At 45.9% G+C, this 23156-nt stretch overlaps 1 protein-coding gene across 1 annotated transcript in view; it reads right to left on the bottom strand.

Annotated features, from left to right (window-relative positions):
- The window catches only part of LOC130017869 (gastrula zinc finger protein XlCGF57.1-like), a 36195-nt gene that overhangs the window by 11227 nt on the left and 1812 nt on the right, over positions 1 to 23156 (bottom strand). The window contains exons 2-3 of the mRNA XM_056108637.1: positions 21120 to 21194; positions 638 to 748 (exon numbers count right to left, since the gene is read on the bottom strand). Of these exons, the coding sequence (XP_055964612.1) occupies positions 638 to 748; positions 21120 to 21194 (186 nt within the window). The remainder of the gene's footprint in view (positions 1 to 637; positions 749 to 21119; positions 21195 to 23156) is intronic.

Genomic DNA, 23156 nt, shown 5'->3' with positions numbered 1-23156 from the left:
CTGATAATTCAAAATGGGCAATGGAAAATAAATGATCGAGCATCTGCCAGCGAAAATTTGAGCAAAACACAGCGCCCAAAATGAGAGAGAGGGAGTATTGAAGAAATTGTGTGCCATCGAGGCAGGGTCAGGACTCAGATTGGGGGGCCAGGGGAGGGATACTTGGGACATCAGTGGTGGAAAAAGCGCACTGGTGGAGGGATGGGTGTTCCATCATCTGGGTGTTCCATCATCGTAGGGCTTTGTACAGTTACAAAGCAGGAAAGCTTTGTAACTGTATCTCATGTTGATACAACAAAGTAACAGTGGAGTTCATGCCCAATTCCATCAGCTAATGCCTGAACAAACCGCAGTACGTTATTTTTTTAAAAAAAAAAGAGAGACTAGGGGCTGGAGCGAGAGCTCAGCAAGTAGGGCGTTTGCCTTGCCCGCGGCCGACCCGGGTTCGAGTCCCAGCATCCCATACGGTTCCCTGAGCACCGCCAGGAGTAATTTCTGAGTGCATGAGCCAGGAGTAAGCCCTGTGCATCGCTGGGTGTGACCCACAAAAATAAATAAATAAATAAACAAATAAATAAATAAAAAGAGACAAGCAAGGGCCCCGCCTTAGGCCTCCGCTGCACCCGCCCCAGCCCACGCTGGCCGGCTGCCTCGACTTACCGTCTCGGGCCGTGCCCACGAGCTGTTCCCGCAGGGTCCCCATCTGCACCTGGGCGGACATGGTGGCCGATGGTGACAGCAGGGACGGCTGCAGTTGCAGGAGCGGGCGAGAACAGATCGCGACGGCCTGCAGCGAGCTGGGTTCCCTCCTGCCGCGGGGAACGCCGGCCGGAAGTGCGTCAGCGCTGACGCGAGGGCTGCTGGGAAATGTAGTTTCCGGGCGGGGATAGACTCTGCTCGGGGCCACTGTGGTCCACAAGCCAGCGTGCAGTGAAATCTGGGGCCAGAGAGAAAGTACGGGGGGAGGGGGGGGTTTCCTTGGTCTTCACACAATACAGTGTTAGGGTGCGGAGTCGGCCACGCCTCAAGGACAGAGAACAGAGCCAATTAGTACCAGGAATTTTGCCCCATGGCTTGGAGGCCAGCCACACACGCTAGGGGAGAAAAGGCAGCTCCGATAGAGAAGGGAGCACCAAGTAAAGGGTGTTGGGAGGATCCTCCCAGGGTGGGAGAAGCATGCTGAAAGTAGACTCTGGACCGAACGTGATTGCCACTAAATGCTTCTTTTGCAAACCACAACAGCCGAAAGGAGAGAGAGAGAACAAAAGGGAATGCCCTGCCACAGAGGCAGGGTGGGATGGGGGAATGGACGGGGGGGTGGAGGGATGCTGGGATCCGTGGTGGTGGAAAATGGGCACTGGTGGAAGGATGGGTGCTTGATCATTGTATAATTGAAACCCAAGCACAAAAATCTGTAAGTCTACAACTGTTATCTCATGGTGTTTCACTAATAAAAATAAATAAATAAAAATTAAAAAATAATTAAAAAAATGCAAATCACATAGCGAAGTTTATTGCTTCCAGCTAGCCAGGGTCCAAGTATCCACCCGAAGAAGCGGGTTTCAACAAGGACCCCGAGCACTAGGTTCAGCAAGTTCTTATACTTTCATTTTGGCAAGTCAGTGTTACTCAGCAATTTTCTATTACCTAGCCCAGCAAGCTACCGAGAGTATCTCGCCCGCACGACAACGCCTGGCAAACTACCCATGACGCACTCGATATGCCAAACACAGTAACAACAAGTCTCACAATGGAGACATTACTGGTGCCCACTTGAGCAAATCGATGAACAATGGGAGGACAGTGCTACAGTGCTACACTGTATATTTTGTTGTGGTTGTTGTTTTGGACCACAACATCCAGCCCACCGCCCTGACAGTTACATTCTGGAGACCTAATCTTATTCCGGAGATGTAATCTTTGACAAAAGCATCTGGTTTTTCTGCTTTTCTTGTTCCTGGAAGAGACCTAAGTCACTCAGAGCCTGTCATGGCAGCTCTCCGGCTAAGTGGGTCCTAACATTCCCCCCTTTACTTATTCATAATGAGGAATCTTCCTCATTCTGAACCCTCAAGTGTCGGCTCCCAGGTTTGGGAGTTTCTGGTATACTCCTGCTTGAGAACCATCAACTGTACCGTGTTTTTCCTACCTTTAACAAAAGATTTCATGTGTGCGGAGAGTGGTCTCAGCATGGTGGTGGCTGGTCCTGGAGGTCTTCGGCTGCCGGAGCCCTGGTCGGGGCGGGGAGGAAAGCTCAACCCGCTCCCCTCCAAGGGCCTCGGCGAGGAACAGCCAGGCGCGGGGGCAGAAGACTTCTTATCAGGACATCTTTTTATGACATCTTATTATCTCATTCCTACTTTGGACAAACTTGCAGGCTATCGAATGTAGCCTGCCCACAGGGCAGAGTCTGGCAAACTCCCCGTGGCGTACCCAATATGCCAAATACCAGTAACAATGATGGGTCTCATTCTCCTAAAGAGCCTTGAATATAATCTCAGGGCTAGGATGAAAGAGACGTTACTGGGGCCTGCTCGAGGCAATCGACGAATAACAGGATGATGAAATGAAAATGAAATGAAACAAAAGATTTAGGGGCTGGAGTGATAGCACAGCGGGTAGGGCGTTTGCCTTGCATACGGCCGACCCAGGTTCGATTCCCAGCATCCCATATGGTCCCCTGAGCACCGCCAGGGGTGACTCCTGAGTGCAGAGCCAGGAGTAACCCCTGTGCATCGCCAGGTGTGACCCAAAAAGCAAAAAAAAAAAAAAGATTCAGGATGCAGAAGTCCATGGTCAGAAGCAAAAATAGAAGTACTAGGGGCCTCTGGGTGGGATGGAATCAGGGTGACAAGTTGACTTTCCCAGCTCTCTTTCTATAACAGTATTCCTGTAGCACAATCTTTACCATTAAACACAATTCAGGGGCACTGGAGTTGGCGAAGTAGGAAGGGGACAAACAAGGGATTACATGCAAGACAATAGGATCAGTAGGTCCCTGAACAAACACACGTCCCAGCGTGGGGCATAACTGGCACAGATCAAGGCTAATTCTATTTCTTGTTTCAGAATCAGAGGGTACCCAGTGACAAAACTGGGCCATGTAAAGAGCTCGCTCTGCAGCTGTCACTACGAGCATACAGAAACAGAGAATAACCCGTGCCCTTCCCATAGTTCCTTTCAGCCACTTTCTTCAGTCTTATCTTGAGAAGGCTCTGCTGGGGTTGGGGGGGGAGAAACTCAACCGTCCCCCTCCAAGGGGCCCCTCGGTGAGGACAGCCAGGTGCGGGGGCAGGAGACTCTCCGGAGCCAGTCACGGCCATGCTGGGACCACTCTCCAAATGTTCGGATGGGCCCCATGCATGAAAGAACTGGCAGAGGAACCCAGGCATGCGGGTCCCGGGGCTGAGGTCTCCAAGCCTACTTGGATTGGGACTGGGCCTTCTCCACCCAGATCCCCCATCTTCCAGTATGTAGGCGTCACACCCACCAGCTGCAGCCAGCACCAGGTTGGTCCCATCAACGGCCAAGACGCAGAGACTATAAAATCCAGCTCCTGGAAGCACGCGGCAGCATTTGCGGCCGCATGACATCTTATTATCTTATTTTTCCTTTAGAGAACCTGGCAGGCTACCAAAAGTATCCTGCCCACACGGCAGAGTCTGGCAAACTTCCCGTGTCGTACTCAATATGCCAAATACCAGTAACAATGATGGGTCTCATTCTCCTAATCCTGAAAGAGCATTGAAATGGCTCTTGTAAAATTTAGGGCTAGGAAGAAGAAGACGTTACTGGTGCCTGCTTGAGGAAATCAATGAACAACAGGATGATCATGATTGTGATCGTGATCTTGAGTAGGGTCGTCTCCCGTTGTCTGGACATGCCACTGGTCGGTGTTATTCTGTCTCCAAAGGGGAGGCAGCTTTTACATGTGAAGCATAGACCCAACTATCCACCTTCAGAGCAGTTGGTCTGGTCAGGATCGTGGTGTAAGGACCTCGCAGGTGGCGGTCTCACGTCGCCTAATTCAGGCCAGATCTCCCGATGTGTATGGATGAGGAGATCACTCTGGTAATGTGCTCCAAGCCCCGCATGGAGCTGGACCTTGATACCTGTAGGGCCAGTAAGGACTGGAGGAGAGAGAGATCATAAACTCTAGCCTACACTTTCTTTCTCAAGGCTGAGTTGTTGGAGTAGTGGCAGTCAACCAAAAGAATTTGAAAGGGAGCAGAGTTCCTCCATAAAGCAGGTTCGCACTCACAACAGGCAATTGGAATTTTCGGGGAGCTTCCTTAATCTATGTACCTACATTCCCCAAATGCTAGGGTATTTGAGGAACTTCCTTTCATGGGGAGGGTTCCAATCTCTTCAGGGTCTCTTCAAAATCTTATCTGTATCCACAGGTGGATCAATCTTAGAGCTTTCCTTCCCAGGAAACTTGTTGACCTAGATTCATTACTTAGGGCCTTTTCCTGTCTACCTGCCTACAACATCATATCCCCCCTCCCCCCCAGAGCTTTCACCACCTTGAATCTTCAAGGGAAAATGGCCGAAGTTCTGTCTTCTGGAACTGCTTCCTGGTGACACAGGGACACTGATCCTGTCTGCAGAAGGCGTGAAATCTCAAGCTACTTTAGTATTTATTTATTTATTTATTTATTTATTTTGCTTTTGGGGTCACACCTGGCGATGCACAGGGTTCCTCCTGGTTCATGCACTCAGGAGTCACTCCTGGCAGTGTTCAGGGGACCACATGGGATGCTGGGAATCGAACCTGGGTCTGCCGCGTGCAAGGCAAATACCCTACCCGCTGTGCTATTGCTCCAGCCCCAAGCTACCTTAGTTTTAATGGGTCCCAGGCAATGAATTGGTTAGGTCCTGAAGATATCTGAAAGAGAAGATCACTTTGATAATGGTTAGACCCTGGAGGAAAAGGTCTTTTCTGATCCAGCAAGGACACAACCGTTTGCTGTCTTAGAAAACATAGGAGTTAGCATAAAAATTTGTAAGTCTACAACTGTACCTCATGGTGTTTCACTAATAAAAATAAAAAAACAGGGGCTGGAGAGATAGCACAGTGGGGAGGGTGTTTGCCTTGCACGCGGGCGACCCAGGTTTGATTCTCAGCATCCTATATGGTCCCCTGAGCACCGCCAGGAGTAACTCCTGAGTGCAGAGTCAGGAGTAACCCCTGTGCATTGCCGGGTGTGACCCAAAAAGAAAAAAAATTAAAAAAGAAAAAAGAGAAAAAATAGGAGTTAAAGTAACAGTATACCCATTCCTATTATTATAAAGTGGAAAGGAAAGAGAGGACCGGAGCGATAGTACAGCGGGTGGGGCGTTTGCCTTGCACGCGACTGACCTGGGTTCGATCCCCGGCATCCCATATGGTTCCCCCAAGCACTGCCAGGAGTAATTCCTGAGTATATGAGCCAGGAGTAACTCCTGAGCATAGCTGGGTGTGACCCAAAAAAGAAAAAAAAATTGGAAAGGAAAGGAATAAAAATGAAAAGGACATAGAAACAACAAGCCACATCTCTGGCTTTCTCAGTACAGTTTGGAAAAGCTTCTGCCCATCCACTGAAGCTATCAATAAGAACCAATAGATATTTATACCTTGAACATTTGAGCATTTGGTCATTTGCATGAGGTCAAGCTGCCAGTCCTCCCCTGGATAAGTCCCTGATATTGAACAGATGGTGTTAGGAGGGGAAACCCAAGATTTCCACTAGGTTCATTAATGGCACAGAAAGCACAGTTCCCTGACTGTCATATTTCTTTTTTTTTTTAAATAATTTTTATTTATTTATTTAATTCATTTATTTTTTTGCTTTTTAGGTCACACCCGGCGATGCACAGGGGTTCCTCCTGGCTCTGCACTCAGGAGTTACTCCTGGCGGTGCTCAGGGGACCCTAATGGGATGCTGGGAATCGAACCCGGATCGGCTGCGTGCAAGGCAAACGCCCTCCCCGCTGTGCTATCTCTCCAGCCCCATGTCATATTTCAACTTCTCTTGGGAAACCTCATTCCAATGCCCAACTATTACCTTCTGCAGAGTGTCTGGCTTAGAGGAAATATTCTCTAAATGAGGAGTTAATCCTGTGATGGACCAAGAATTGAGAGCTGTTAAAAAAATCTATTCTAGGGGCTGGAGCAATAGCACAGCGGGTAGGGCGTCTGCCTTGCACGTGGCCGACCCTGGTTCGATTCCCAGCATCCCATATGGTCCCCCTGAGCACCGCCAGGAGTAATTCCTGAGTGCAGAGCCAGGAGTAGCCCCTGTGCATCTCCGGTTGTGACCCAAAAAGAAAAAAAAATCTATTCTATCATTGTATAATCGAAACCCAAGCACAAAAATTTGTATGTCTACAACTGTACCTCATGGCGTTTCACTAATAAAAATTAATTTAAAAAATCTGTCCTTTCCAAATGACTATATATATTAGCTAAGAATGAATACATAGAACCAGGTTAGATGTCCACTCTCAGAACTTTAGCCAATTGCCTGGCTGGGGGAAGCAATTGATTCTGCATTTTAAGCTGAGGTTTCCTCTGGCTTCCGATACCTTGGTCAGGCTAGTGACAACATGTACAACATTGAATTCCTTTATAGGCTAGGCTTCTTTTCTAAAGGAGGTACCTTTTTTTTTTTTTTTTTTGCTTTTTGGGTCACACCTAGCGATGCACAGGGGTTACTCCTGGCTCTGCACTCAGGACTTACTCCTGCCAGCGCTCAGGAGACCATATGGGATACTGGGAATCGAACCCGGGTCGGCCGCATGCAAGGCAAACATCCTACCCGCTGTGTTATCTCTCTAGCCCCAACCTAAAGGAGGTACCTTTTAAACCAAGACTAGAATACATTTATTCAATCACCTTTGTAGAATTAGAATCTGATTCTTACAAAAAGAAGCTACAGAAACAAGGTTTTCTCTCCACCTTCCTTTTAAATTTGCCAGATGGTTTAACAAACCTGGCTAGTTCTTTTGCATAAACACAGCAAGATTAGAAAGCTCCCCATTTGGGGTACCCCATTATTTAATGAGTAGTCCTGGGAGTTGGCTGACGATAGGAGATACACCAATAACGGCATTGATCTAATCTGGCGCGTCAGAGTTACTCAGACCTGGCTATAAGATGTCCCATGATGAACTGGAAGTGCCTTGAGCCTTCAGGTTGAACTGGACGTGAGTGACCTTGGGCCTCATTTTCCACAGAGATTACCTGGCAGAAAGGAGTCCATCTCATCCCTTCTTCAGGTCTGGGAGAGGTCCTGGTTTCCAGGCTTTTACAAGGCCCATGCCGAGTCAGTCATTGCAGAGTCCCAGATTCCTCATTCTTCACTGCAGAGATCATTTCCAGTCTTTCCTTGATCTGGCCTGCCTCTAGGGTCCCTCTGAGGTTTGTAGGTACTTGGAACAGTGCCTGTTGAATACCTGTTCCTGTCATTTATACCAATCCCTTGACTCTTTCCCTGGAAGAGGGCTTTGGGGGCCCATAACTGGTTTTTCCTGTCTGCATGAGGGGTAGACCCTAATACAGAGAGGAAAGACTTTTATTTGGATTTATGCAAACCAACATAGTGCCATGAAGCTTTAAAAACATACTGAAGGTATAAAGAAGAGAAAAGCAAGCCTCTCACTTGACTCACAATGAGATGTAATACAACCGTTTGTTGTGGGTCCTTGTCAAAAGAAGCTAAAATCTGTAGAGATAAAGGATACAATTTAGCATCATGTTTAAATCTTGACTTCCCATTTTTAAGAGCACTGTACCAGGAGCCCAGTGTAGAGCTTAACCTGTCTAATTCCTTTAATCTCGTGTTGAAAAACCCCTGATTTCCTGCAACCTTTTGAAGAATCCAATTATCTAAGAGCACTGTAACAGGAGTCTGGACAATCTGTCCAATATCTTTTCCAAAGAGCTTACCAAAAAGGCACTAGAACAATTCTGCAGATGTAATTTAAAGAGTTTCTTGTAACAATACAGTTTGATCAGTTCCTTTTCTTAAAATACAACCTCAAACCTTCTACACATTCCTTAACATTCATTCTCTCCTGTAACTTTCCTTCATCTGGTTTCAAAACCATCTTCACTTTAACAGGACTCCTTTCCTTTTTCCCACTGATGATATCTCCATCCCTTATCTTTCTGACTTATAACATACATCTCTATTAGAACAACACGATCTCCCAGGTTTAGACACAATTTACCGACCATCTCACTTAACATGACAAAACTGTACTCTGCAGTGCTGTTTCAAAAGCATTCGATCAGTTCTATAGACATTCAAAAGGCCTTAAAATGCTCACAATTAAAGTTCTTACAAGGTATATTCACTGGGCATAAGATCAGCTCACATTAGAAATTAACTAGGAGACCTATTTAGAATTCTGATCTTTAGGAAAACACAGATATAAAAGGATTAAAACACTCATAGACTATCATGAATCAGTAAGTATTTCACACTTGTCTGAAGGTGAGGAATCGGTTGATACCCGGTGACAAAGCTTTGCATGAAATATAGTTATCATAATAATAGCATTTAGTTTCACATACTGGACAGACTGATTAACAATATAGTCAGGAAAAGTTGACTAGTTATTTTCCCATTTTCCATGAAATATTTCATTCTCAGAAACTATTGAGGCCAAAGGGGCTGTTCTTAGTTGCTTGGTTTTTTTTTTTTTTTTACACTTTTACAAAGGCTGACATCTGAGATTAACCCACTTTGTAACTCTTTGCTTAGTAGTTCTAGAAGTTTTAGTTACCAAAAGTCTCAGAGATCAGATAGAGCACTGGTAGGACAAGTTTTGCAAACAATTTTATAACTCTAGAGACTCATGTTTAAACTAAACCATTACTTTTTGAACCTGCTTTCATGTGTCATAATTACTTCAACTCACAAGATTTTCTAGGTCAAATGCAATCTAATCCAATGCAGATGCAAATATGTACATTGCCATAACAGCATAAGACCTTTGAGCCATCAATTTTTAGGAAACACAAGAAAACTTTTTTTTTACTTAATTTCAATATTTCTTGCACCTTAGTTATTTCAAATCATGAGCTTTCTACACCAGATACTTTTTTTTTTTGCTTATTTTTTGGGGGGGGGGGGGTTGGGTCACACCTGGCGATGCACAGGGGTTATTCCTGGCTCTGCACTCAGGAGTTACTCCTGGCGGTGCTCAGGGGACCATATGGGATGCTGGGGATCGAACCCGGGTCGTCCGCGTGCAAGGCAAACGCCCTCCCCGCTGTGCTATCTCTCCAGCCCCCTACTCATATTACTTTTTATTCTAACTTTTAGCCCTTGCATACTAAGTAAGCTTATTGCTTTTATTAAAGACAGGGTATCTTTAATATTGCTAAATGGCTTGGTCGCAGACATAGCAAAGTGGGTTCAGAAGTTTTCTTGGTCAGAGCGAAGAGAACAAAATATAAAAGAAAATAATCTCGCCCTGCTCACTCCAGACCAGGATCAAACCCCTGCACCCTCCATTGTCCAGAGACTAAGCGCTGGAGCGACCCACCCCAACCCCTAAAGGAGATTCGACCAAGTCCCCCCACAAAGCGCTGAAGGCGGGAATCGAACCCTGGTCACCGCAGGAATGACAAGCACCCACACGGCTCTCCTACCGCTGCACCTGTGAAAGCTGCGCACTTGATTCTTAATTACCCCACAATTAACACTGTAGCAAACCCAAGGGTGGAAAATTCTTAAGGAAACTGTCCTGAGGAGGGACGGAAACTCCCACAGCGCCATCTGGTGGCGTTTCTCGCAACTACCACGGCCCGAATTTTCCCACGCTTAAGCTTTCCAGTCCCTTTTCTTGCTTCAATGTTAAGTACAAGGTCATTAAGGATCAAGCAAGTCGCTTGGGCCTATGCAGCGGGAGCAGAGCGGTTAGGGCTCTTGACTTGCATTCATTAGGAATCGGGTCCATTCGTAGGCTCCCCACAGGGTCCTCCAGTCATGCATGCCCTAGTGAATCCTGAGTGCAGAGCCAGGAGAACCCCCTGAACATATCCGGGTGTGTCCCCAACCCATAAATAAACAAACAAGCAAGAAAATTCAAACAAAGCAGCTTCAGTTCCTTGAAGGCGGATTCCCTCACCCCGGCTTGAGGGGTTCTGAGCTGTATCTTTTTCCGTCCACCACGTCTTTCTAGAAGAGGGTTGGAACACCCCCAGAATGTGGGGTGACCAGGTGTGGATTGCCCCTGACAGGAAACGTTTGTAAATGGCTCAGTCACAGACATCGCAAGGTGGGTTCAGAAGTTTCCTGGCTAAGAGTGAAGAGAACAAAAAACTTAAAAAAAAAAACAACCTTTTGTCTATCTCTGTTTTCACTTGCTTGGCCAGCGGTGTGACATCTTTGAAGACACCATTAGCTTCTATGTCATGGAGGGTTTTGCCAACTTTTTCCTCAATGTACCTTATAGATTCCGGTCTGATGTTGAGGTCTTTAATCCACTTAGATCTTACTTTTGTACATGGTGTTAGGCAGAGATCTGAGCCCATATTTTTTTTTTTTGCATGTAGCCCTCCAGTTTTTTTTTATTAGTGAAACACCATGAGGTACAGTTGTAGATTTACAAATTTTTGTGCTTGGGTTTCGGTTATACAATGATCAGATACCCATCCCTCCACCAGTGCCCATTTTCCACCACCATGGATAATATCCCTCCCACCCCCATCCCCCCATCCCCCCTGTCTCTGTGGCAGGGCAATCCCCTGTGTTCTCTCTCTCCTTTTGGGTGTTGTGGTCTGCAAAAGAGGCATTGAGTGGCAAACATGTTCAGTCCATAGTCTACTTTCGACATGCATCTCCCCTCCTGGGAGGATCCTCCAAACACCCTTTATTTGGTGCTCCCTTCTCTATCTGAACTGCCCTTTCCCCTAGAATGCCCGGCTGGCCTCTAAGCTATGGAGTAATCCTCCTGGTGCTGATCTCAGCTATTCTTGGGTATTAATCTCATATTTTGTTACTTTATATCCCCCAGATGAATGCAATCTTTCTATGTCTATCCCTCTCTTTCTAACTCATTTCACTTAGCATGATACTTTCCATGTTGTACCACTTGTATGTAAATTTCATGACTTCATCTTTTCTGACAGCTACATAGTACTCCATTGTGTAGGTGTACCAAAGTTTCTTTAACCAGTCATCTGTTCTTGGGCACTCAGGTTTCTTCCAGTTTCTGGCTATTGTAAAGAGTGCTGCAATGAACAAACAAGTGCAGATGTCACTTCGACTATACGTTTTTGCCTCTCTGGGATATATTCCCAGGAGTGATATTGCTGGGTCAAATGGGAGCTCAATTTCTAATTTTTTGAGAAACGTCCATACTGTTTTCCAAAAGGGTAGCCCTCCAGTTTTGCTAGCATAATTTGTTAAAGAGGCTTTCCCTGTTCCACTTCACTTTTCTTGCCCCCTTATCGAAGATTAGATGATCATATGCGTGGGAGGAGATTTCAGTATATTCAACTCTGTTCCATTGGTCTACAGTTCTGCCTTTGTTCCAGTACCATGCTGTTTTAATTATTACTGCCTTGTAGTAGAGTTTGAAGTTTGGGAGGTTGATTCCTCCCATTTTCCTTTTCCCAAGAATTGCCTTAGCTATTCGTGGGGGCTTATTGTTCCATATAAATTTCAGAGGTGTTTGCTCCACTTCTTTGAAGAATGTCATGGGTATCCTAATAAGGATTGCGTTGAATTTATACAGTGCTTTGGGAAGTATTGCCATTTTGACAATGTTAATTCTCCCGATCCATGGGCAGGGGATATTTTTCCATAAAGAAGGGAACACCAAATAAAGGTGTTGGGAGGATCCTCCCAGGATGGGAGAAGCATGCGGAAAGTAGACTCTAGACCAAACATGATTGTCACCCATGGCCTCTTTTGCAAAGCACAACACCCAATAAGAGAGAGAGAACAAAAGGGAATGCCCTGCCACAGAGGCAGGGTGGGACGGGTGGGATGGGAGGGTGGGTGGGAGGGATACTGGGATCCGTGGTGGTGGGAAATGGGCACGGTGGAGGGATGGGTATTTGATCATTGTATAATTGAAACTCAAGCACAAAAATGTGTAAGTCTGCAACTGTATGATGTCTCACTATTAAAAAATTAAAAAAAAAATAACCTCGCTTTGCTGGTTCCAGATCGAGATCAAAGCCCTACACACATCCTTGTCCAAGAGACCAAGGAGGGGCAACCCACCAGAACCCCCAAGAGGAGATTCAGCTATGACACCACAAAGGTCTGAAGGCGGAATCGAACCCTGGCCACCTGCGTGAAAGACAAGCACCCACACGGCTCCCCTACCGCTGCACCTGTGGGAGCTGCCTGCTTGATCCTTAATTGCCCCATACTTAACATTGAAGCAAACCCCAGGGTGGAAAATTCTTGAGAAATGGGCTGGGGAGGGACGGAAACGCCCACAGCGTCATCTCGTGGAGTCTCACCGGAACTACAGCGGCTCAATTTTCCCACGCTTAAAATTTCCAGCCCTTTCTCACCACATCGGCACCAACACCTGTTGCTTTTGCTCTTTGGGATGTGGGCCAGTCTCTGTGGTATGAAATGATATCTCATTGTTGTTTTGATCTGCATCTCCCTGATGATTAATGATGCAGAGCATTTTCTCACGTGCCTTTTTGCCATTCGGATTTCTTCTTTGAGAAAGTTTCTGTTCATTTCCTCGCCCCATTTTTTGATGGGGTTGGGTGATTTCTCCTTGTGGAGTTCAATCAGTACCTTGTATATCCTTGATATCAATCCCTTGTCGGATGGGTATTGGGCGAATATCCTTTCCCATTCTGTGGACTGTCTTTGTATTTTGATCACTGTTTCTTTTTCTTTTCTTTTCTTTTTTTTATTTATTAAATCACTGTGGGAAGAGTTACAAAGCTTTCAGGTTTAAGTCTCGGCCATGCAATGATCAAACACATTTCTCTTCAACAGTACTTATTTTTCACCACCAAGAACCCCAATATACCCCCTCTCACCCCTCCCAATGCCTGTGAAGCAGATGAATTCTAATTAACACTCTATCTACTTTGATTAGATTCATTGTTTCGACAAAAGATGCACCATTATTGTTTAGAGTTTACACCCCAAAATCGGACCTGCTGAAAAGGCATTGTGAAATAATTTGTTTTCTACAGCTGGTTAAAAGAACCAAATGAGGGGCTGGAGCAATAGCTCAGCGGGTAGGGCGTTTGCCATGCACGCGGCCGACCCGGGTTTGATTCCCAGCATCCCATATGGTCCCCTGAGCACCGCCAGGGGTAATTCCTGAGAGCAGAGCCAGGAGTAACCCCTGTATATTGCCGGGTGTGACCCAAAAAGCAAATAATAATAATAAAAGAACCAAATGATTTTGGATTTCTGATATTTTACTTATTAAGCCTGGAAGTATTTCTGCCGAGAAGTCACTGTTTCTTTTGAGGTGCAGAAGCTTCTTAGTTTAAGATAGTCCCATTTGTCTATCTCTGTTTTCACTTGCTTGGCCAGTGGCGTGACATATTTGAAGACACTGTTAGCTTCAATGTCGTGGAGGGTTTTGACAACCTTGTCTTCAATGTACCTTATGGATTCCGGTCTGATGTTGAGGTCTTTAATCCATTTTGATCTTACTTTTGTACATGGTGTTAGGCAGAGATCTGAACAGGGCTTTCTTCTTGACTCTATGCTCAGGGGGACTTTATGGGTTGCCGGGGATCAAACCTGTGTCAGCCCCATCTAAGGCAAGAGCGCTACCTGCTGTACTATCACTTCAACCTGGTTTCTGTTCTGATTTTGACTTAAGTTTTCTTTCTTTGGACCCGTAGTGGGAACCCTGTTCTACGGGTGTCATTGTACAATTTCCCTGACTTATTTTCAAACTTACACCTCCCAAACAGTAGGCACATTTGAGCCCTTTAAATGTCTAGTGGATTAATTTGGTACAGTACCAATAAGTAGGGTTTGCCAGGAGTCAGCCTGAACACTGCCAGATATGGACCCCCAAAATACATTCATTCTACATCACTGAAAATAATTTGGCATTTGAAAATAATGAGATCTCAAATGACAACTTGGAACTGGTGAGTAAGAAAGTCATAACTGTGTAAAACTATTGAAAGCCAGGAAATGTGGTACCGGAGTTCATCTCAAAGAAACAGTTATTCTTCTTGTAAAAGAACAGAGTCTGCGTTTCTGGGGATACCAGGACTGTGTCCATCATAAATCAGTGCTTTGAAGACCCACAGGTGTCCTCTACATTTGGAAGAAAAGGGGAGGGGTGGAGACTAGGGAAGGGATTGGCACTGGAACATTGTATGCCTGAAACTCCATCAATAATAACTTGGGGCTGGAGTGATAGCACAGGGGTAGGGCGTTTGCCTTGCACACAGCCAACCTGGCCGACCCGAGTTCGATTCCTCCGTCCCTCTCGGAGAGCCCGGCAAGCGACCGAGAGTATTCAATATGCCAGACACAGTAACAACAAAGTCTCCAATGGAGACGTTACTGGGCCCGCTCGAGCAAATCGACGATCAACGGGAGGGCCTTTATTTTATTTATATTTTAAATTTATAATTCGAGTTGGTTCAACTTTTTTTTTCTCTTTAAGTCACACCTGGCGATGCACAGGATTTAATACTAGCTCTGCAGTCAGGAATGACTCTTGGTGGTGCTAAGAGGACCATATGGGATGCTGGGAAATGAACTCAGGTTGGTTGCATGCAAGGCACAAGTCATACCCGCTGTGCTATCGCTCCAGCCCCGTGATTCAACATTTTAAAAAAATTATTGACTCATTGTGATATAGTTACAAGCTTTCATGTTTGGGTTACAATCACACGATGATCAAACACCCATCCCTCCACCAGTGCACATTCCCCACCATCAATATCCCTGGTGGACCCCCCCTTTCCCACCCTCTGCTTGCTTTCATGGCAGACATGATTCCCCCAAAATCTCTCTCTACTTTGGGGCACTATGGTCTGCAACACAGACACTGAGAGGTTATCATGTTTGGTCCTTTATCTACTTTCTGCACACATCTCCCTTCCCGACCGATTCCTCCAGCCATCTTTTTCTTAAGTGATCCCTTCTCTATTCCAGCTGCCTTCTCCCCTTTGCTCATGAGGCAGGCTTCCAGCTATGGAGCAATCTATCTGTCCTGTGTATCTACTGTCCTTAGGTGTCAGCCTCGTGTTATGTTGTTTTATACTCCACAAATGAGTGCAGTCCTTCTATGTCTGTCCCTCTCTTTCTGACTCATTTCACTTAGCATGATACTCTCCATGTCTATCCACTTATAAGCAAAGTTAATGACTTCATCTCTCTTGACGACTGCATAGAATTCCATTCTGTAGATGTACCAAAGTTTCTTTAACCAGTCATCTGTTCTAGGGCACTTGGTTTGTTTCCAGATTTTGGCTATTGTGAACAGTGCTGCAATGAACATATAGGTACAAATTTATTGCGCTTTTCTACTTTTCTACTATGCTTTTTTGCATCGTAGGGATATATTCCCAGTAGTTGTATTGCGGGGTCATATGGAAGCTCAATTTCTAGTTTTTGAAGGACTGTCCATATTGTTTACCAGAAAGGCTGGACTACTGGGAATTCCCACCTACAGTGAAAGAATGTCCCTTTTTCCCCACATCCATGCCATGCGATTCAACTTTTAAAAAATTTCGGTTTTTTTTTAATCGAGCCACACCTGGAGATGCTCAGGGGTAGGTTATGTAAGGATCTGCTCTCGGGAATTACTCCTGGCAGTGCTCAGAGAACACTATGGGACCTTGGGGATCAAACTCTGAGTGGGAACATGCAAGGCACTACCCACTTCTCTATCACTCCGACCCCCCGAAAAAACATAATTTGAAGACAAGGGGAGGGATGAGTTAGTAATTTAAAAGTCTGGCAGGAGAGAAAGAGCACAGAGCAGGATTGAAGAATTTCTGTATGTAGACCCACTTCAGTTCTTATCCCCTGGGACTTGAGATCATTAAGAAAACAAAAATGATCCTCCCTTTCTCACTAGGCTAATTTCCCCAGGTAATCCCGTCCTTAGAGGCTGGAGTAACCAGTGGGAAATGAGTGTCATGAGCAGATGTAAATGTTACAGGGAGATGTAAATATTTCTCTGCCTCAGTCTCTCAACATGCCCCACGCTGGGTGAACAGTCTTTGGCTTCCTAAGTCTGGCTCAGAAACAGACCAGCAGCTCACGCCTGCCTGCCTGCCTGCCTGCCTGCCTTCCTTCCTTCCTTCCTTCCTTCCTTCCTTCCTTCCTTCCTTCCTTCCTAATCAGAGCATCTGGGCTCAGGTTTTCCAGGACCTCCCACCCCCACAAACCTATGTGTAACTCAATGTGGTCATCACTTCACTGCAACACGCACCTGAATCAGCAAATATCCAGGAAAAACTGAAAGGGGTTTATCACAGTCCCAAGGGCTACATGGAATATGGGACAGGCAGCAAATTATTTGGTGGAGACCCACAGAGAACAGAAGTGGGGGACTCTGCCTTTTGATTCCGGGTCACATCAAGTTGCTCAGGGTGGGTCCTGTGAACGTGGTGGCCGGGAGCCAGGCCAGCACCATCCCCACTCTCCTGGAATTGTGCTCAGGTTTCCCCAGGGCGTCCCATCCTACAAACTATGTGTAACTCATTGTGGCAATCATTTCACTGCAACTCATCTGAATTAGCCAACATCCAGGAAAAACTGAAAGAGATTCATTACAGTTCCGTGGGCTACGAGGAATGGGGTGGACAGGCAGCAAGTTCTTTGGAGAAGCTCAGAGAACAGAGGCTGGGAACTCTGCCTTTTGGTTTTGGGGTCACATCCATTTACTCAAGAGAGGCCCGTGAGATGCCAGTGATCGAACCTGAGGTGGCCCTGTGACAGGCCAGCACCCTCCCCGATGCACTGTGTCTCCAACAAAGAAACTCCTACCAGGCTTGCTGAGAGAGCAAGCCATCCCCATGGCACAGCAACCAACTCCATTTCTCACATATGGAACCTTTGCAGAGCTCAACACAGAGAGCAGCAATAAAGGAGTCTCTAGCTCTGGAGGGAGGGAGATTCTCTTCTCCCATATCCAGGGGCAGGAGAATAAACAAAGATGCTGTCACTGGGAAAACACTGACATTCATTATGAATGGACATTTATGCTAGAGTCAGTAACGGCCCTAAACTTTGCCACTGTAGGGTAAGTAGATGCACAGGTCTGAACTGCTAAGAGGATCGGGGGTCCAACAGACCAGCCACCAATGTTTACCGTAGTGACCAAACTAACGTGACACTCTGATGTAATGAAGATTCTGCATGAAGAAAAAGGAGCTTCTTCGAAGACTAGATCTGCAAAGAGATCTGAACTCGGTGCGTTGATCAAGACCAAACCCCACCACCACTGTCTCTGCCTCCACTGCCAGTCTTTCTCCACATCCAGATTCGTTGGCAGAGTGTCAGCCTGGCCTTTCAGGGCCACTTTGAGGTCGGCTATGCCGCAGGCATGGTCACCGTGGTCAGTGCCGGTTTTACCTCTATCAGTGTCGCCAGAGGAATAAGACAGTGGGCAGGGAGCCAGCTTGCAAGTGGCTAACCCGGGTTCGATCTGCAGCACCCCGTAGGTTCCCAAAGCACCATCAGAATGATCCCTGACTATAGGACCAGGAGGAAGCTCTGACTGAGTACCAACCTGATGAAGAAAGGAAGAAGAGGAAGGAGCAGGAAGGAGGAGGAAGGAGGAGGAAGGAAGAGGAAGGAGGAGGAGGAGGAAGAGGAGGAAGAGGAAGAAGAAGAAGAAGAAGAAGAAGAAGAAGAAGAAGAAGAAGAAGAAGAAGAAGAAGAAGAAGAAGATGATCTCTGAAATATTTTATGCTTGTAAACCCTACCCAGAACAGTAGTGGAAATCACACAGCTGCTAAAAAAAAAATAGAACTACAGAGCCAGAGGGCTGGAGCGATAGCACAGCGGGTAGGGCGTTTGCCTTACACTCAGCCAACACAGCCGACCGGAGTTCGATTCATCCGCCCCTCTTGGAGAGCCCGGCAAGCTACCGAGAGTATCTCGCCCGCACAGCAAAGCTTGGCAAGCTCCCCGTGACGTATTCGATAAGCCAAACACAGTAACAAGTTTCACAATGTTACTGGGCCCTCTCGAGCAAATCGATGAACAACGAGAGAACCGGACCGTGACCGTGACCGTGACAGAGCCAGATGACGCTGACCATGCAGCGGCTGACTCAAGTTGGACCCGGGACATATCACAGGGTTCCTTATGCCCACAGGATTGATCCTTGAGAGCAAAGCCAGGAAGATGCTTGGAGCAGCAAGGGTGTGACCCCCAAACAAAGATACAAGAAACATAATGTCACCTGAATATAATTCCCCAATAGACTCCCTCTAAAGAATAGCCTCTTCTCAAGGCACAAATGACTTCACAGCAGCGAGATTAAGGGCCCTGGCCTAGCATGTGACTGACCTAGGTTCGATTCCGGCATCCCATAGATTCCCCTGAGCACCGCCCAGAGTGGTTCCTGGAAGCAGTACCTGGAGTCACTCCTGAGCACCGTATGATGTGGCACCAACAGGATTTTTTAAAAAATGGCTTTACCTGTGAGTTGTCAAAGAAGGTGTGGGCTCGAGGGACTCGAGCATTTGGCTGTCGAGTCATTCTGTCTGTCCAGTGGGGACGGATGGATGATCTCTCCCCTTACGGCACAACCGTAATCGTAGTTTTGGTTGTAGTCCCGGTCAACATAGTTCCATCACTCTAGTTCCCATTGTAGAACCTCAAATTCCTCTAACCCTCTCACCCCTTGCAGCATAGTTACATAGAAATCATGAAGGGTGGGTTACACATAGGTGGGATTGAACATTGTCATAACAACAGAGATAAAGCCACTCCTTCAGGGGAAGTTCTAGGATATTAACTCAAGGACAAATCTTTTTTTTTTTCCCTTTATTTTATTTTATTTTTTTTAAAGTTGTAGATTTACAATTTTTTGTGCTTTGGTTTCAATTATACAATGATCAGATACCCATCCCTCCACCAGTGCCCATTTTCCACCACCATGGATAATATCCCTCCCACCCCCATCCCCCCATCCCCCCTGTCTCTGTGGCAGGGCAATCCCCTGTGTTCTCTCTCTCCTTTTGGGTGTTGTGGTCTGCAAAAGAGGCATTGAGTGGCAAACATGTTCAGTCCATAGTCTACTTTCGACATGCATCTCCCCTCCTGGGAGGATCCTCCAAACATCTCAAGGACAAATCTTATCTGAGGGTCCAGCACTCCAGATTACTAGGAGATCTGCTCAAGGGTGGGATTCCCCCTAGGGTGTTTTGCTTTCTCCTTTCCTCAGCTAGTTATCCCTTTAACCAATCAAAGTATATTTACTTCTTATAATATTTCTAGTCATTTTGTATGAACACAGTAGAGACTACTCCCTCGAAAAAGCAGGGGTGGCTATACTAGTATCCGACAACATAGATTCCAGGTTGAAGAAGATTAGAAGGGATAGCAAAAGCCATTTTTTCATAATCAAGGGATATGTACAGCAGGAAGAAATCACACTCCTAAACATATATGCACCCAACAAAGGACCAGCTAGATACTTAAAACAACTGCTAATAGAATTTAAGGAGGACATTGGGAGCAACACAATAGTAGTTGGAGACTTCAGCACCGCCTTGGCACCTCTGGATAGATCAACAAGAATAAAACTCAGCAAGGAAACACTGGCTTTGAAGGAAGAAATAGAAGAGAAAGGGCTAATAGATCTATACAGACTCTACATACCCCCCCCCCCCAAAGAATACACATTCTTTTCCAGTGCACACGGAAGATTTTCCAAAATAGACCATGTTGTGCACCAAAAAACATACCTCAATAGATCCAGGGGGTTGGAGTGATAGCACAGCGGGTAGGGCGTTTGCCTTGCACGTAGCCGACCTGGTCGACCTGAGTTCGATTCCTCCACCCCTCTCGGAGAGCCCAGCAAGCTACCGAGAGTATCTTGCCCGCACGGCAGAGCCTGGCAAGCTACCCGTGATGTACTCGATATGCCAAACACAGTAACAACAAAGTCTCCAATGGAGACGTTACTGGGCCCGCTAGAACAAATCGAATCGATGAACAACCGGAGGACAGTGACAGTGACAATAGGACTGTGGAGCCAGGGCCCTTAATCTCGCTGCTGTGAAGTCATTTGTGCCTTGAGAAGAGGCTCTTCTTTAGAGGGAGTCTATTGGGGAATTATATTCAGGAGACATTATGTTTCTTGTATCTTTGTTTGTTTTAGGGCACATCCCTGCTGCTCCAAGCATCTTCCTGGCTTTGCTCTCAAGGATCAATCCTGTGGGTATAGGGGACCCTGTGATATGTCCCGGGTCCAACTCGAGTCAGCTGCTGCATAGTCAGCGTCATCTGGCTCTGTAGTTCTATTTTATTTTAGCAGCTGTGTGATTGCCACTACTGTTCCAGGTAGGGTTTACAAGCATAAAATATTTCAGACATCTTCTTCTTCTTCTTCTTCTTCTTCTTCTTCTTCTTCTTCTTCTTCTTCTTCTTCTTCTTCTTCTTCTTCTTCTTCTTCTTCTTCTTCTTCTTCTCTTCTTCTTCCTCTTCTTCCTCCTCTTCCTCCTCTTCTTCCTTTTCTTCCTCTTCCTCCTTTTCTTCCTCTTCTTCCTCTTCCTCCTCTTCTTCCTCTTCTTCTTCCTCTTCTTTCTCTTCTTATTCCTCCTCTTCCTCCTCCTCCTTCCTCCTCCTTCCTTCTTCCTTCCTTCTTTCTTTCTTTCTTTCTTTCTTTCTTTCTTTCTTTCTTTCTTTCTTTCTTTTTTTCTTTCTTTTCTTCCTCCTCCTCCTTCCTCCTTCCTCCTCCTTCTTCCTCCTTCTTCCTCCTTATTCCTCCTTCTTCTTCTTCCTTTCTTCGACAGGTTGGTACTTACTTAGTCAGGGCTTCCTCCTGGTCCTATAGTCAGGGATCATTCTGATGGTGCTTTGGGAACCTATGGGGTGCTGCAGATAGAACCCGGGTTGGCCACATGCAAGCTTGCTCCCTTCCTACTGTCTTATTGCTCTGGCGACACTGATGGAGGTAAAACTGGCACTGACCATGGTGACCGTGCTTGCGGCATAGCCGATCTCAAAGTGGACCTTAAAGGCCAGGCTGACACTCTGCCAACGAACCTGGATGTGGAGAAAGACCGGCAGTGGAGGCAGGGACAGTGGTGGCGGGGTTTGGTCTTGATCAATGCACTGAGTTCAGATCTCTTCGCAGATCTAGTCTTCGAAGAAGCTCCTTTTTCTTCATGCAGAATCTTTGTTACATCAGAGTGTCACGTTAGCTTGGTCACTGTGGTAAACATTGGTGGCTGGTCATTGGTGGACAGTAATCCTCTTAGCAGCTCAGACCTGTGCATCTGCTTACCCTACAGTGGCAACGTTTAGGGCCGTTACTGACTCCTTCTTCCTCCTTCTTCCTCCTCCTCCGTCCTCCTCCTTCCTCCTCCTCTATGAAATAAAAGAGGACACGAGGAAATGGAAACATCCCCTGCTCATGGATCAGGAGAATTAACATTGTCAAAATGGCAATACTCCCCAAAGCATTGTATAAATTCAATGCGATCCCTATAAAGATACTCATGAAATTCTTCAAAGAAATCGATCAAGCACTCCTGAAATTCCTCCATGTGCACTTGGCAGCAACACACGGGCACGGGCAGCACATGGGTTTGGGCAGCATCTGTGCGTCTGGATATTGGAATTTTCTCTTTCTAGTTCTTTCTTGGGATTAAGATCTCCTTGACCCCAACTTCCAACAATGCATGCAATTCTTCTTACTTATCTTCAATAGTTTATTTAATTTTATTTAATTTGCTTTTTGGGCTGGAGCGATAGCACAGCAGTAGGGCGTTTGCCTTGCACGCAGCCAACACGGCCGACCCGAGTTCGATTCCTCCGCCCCTCTCGGAGAGCCCGGCAAGCTACCGAGAGTATCTCGCCCGCACAGCAGAGCCTGGCAAGCTCCCCGTGACGTACCCGATATGCCAGACACAGTAACAACAAAGTCTCCAATGGAGACGTTACTGGGCCCGCTCGAGCAAATCGACGAACAACGGGAGGGCCTTTATTTATTTGCTTTTTGGGTCACACCTGGTGATGCTCAGGAGTTACTCCTGGCTCTGCATTCAGAAATTAGTCCTGGCAGTGATCAGGAGACCCTCTGGGATGCCAGGAATCGAACCCGGGGTTGGCTGCATCAAGGTAAACGCCTTGCCTGTTGCACTATTGCTTTGGTAGTCTTGTCTGATGGTTGTTTCTTTTTTGCTTACCTCCTTGATTTTCAACCACAAACAAACAAACAACAAAAAAAGGAAATTCCAATAGAGACAGCATGTACTTAAAAGCATTTATGATACTACTTTTTTTTTTACAGTCTTTTAAGATCACTGGGTCTTATTTTCCTTATTGAGAGCTTATCTTTTGGTTTGTTGTCTAGAAGCAAAACCAAGTGGCTAGAAAAAGTAATAATCAAATATGTGTCTTAAAGGGAAGCCTTCTTTGCACTGGAGGGACTGAAATGACCTCGGAGACATAGATGACCTTAACTGTAAGGAAGTTAAATTTTAAATCATTTATTGAATTAATATGCAGGGAAACTCTTTTTCATATTGTAAAGCCTACTCCTTGGAGAATTAAAGCCCACACATAAGGAAATTGAAATACATTGATAAAGTATTTATTAACACTTTCAATAACTGATGCTTTTATTAATTTGATACTCAATAACTTTTCTTGAATTTTCTTCATTTTTATTGCTGTCCAAATTCTAGATTTCCTGTAGTTTTGGTGTGATTTGTTTTGCTTGCTTTTTGGGTTACAACCAACATTGCTCAGGGGTTACTCCTGACTCTTTACTCAGGAATTACTCCTGGCAGTGCTGGGGGACCATATGGGATGCAAGGATAGAAGCGGGGTTGGCCACGTGCAAGGCAAATGCCATCCTCACTACCCCCTAATTTTGTTCTTTCTATTGCTCTAATGAAAGTATCTCCACTTGCCTCGTTTTCTCTTGATCAGCAATAGGTTTTGAATAAACGTCATACCACTAAAGTGTTGTGGATAAACATAATCCAGTTCACCTCTCCT

Source organism: Sorex fumeus, unplaced genomic scaffold (genome assembly GCF_029834395.1).
Source record: "Sorex fumeus unplaced genomic scaffold, SorFum_2.1 ptg000227l, whole genome shotgun sequence".
Taxonomy (NCBI): domain Eukaryota; kingdom Metazoa; phylum Chordata; class Mammalia; order Eulipotyphla; family Soricidae; genus Sorex; species Sorex fumeus.
Note: the sequence above shows the minus strand (reverse complement) of the source record. Positions and strands in the feature narration are given on the sequence as shown.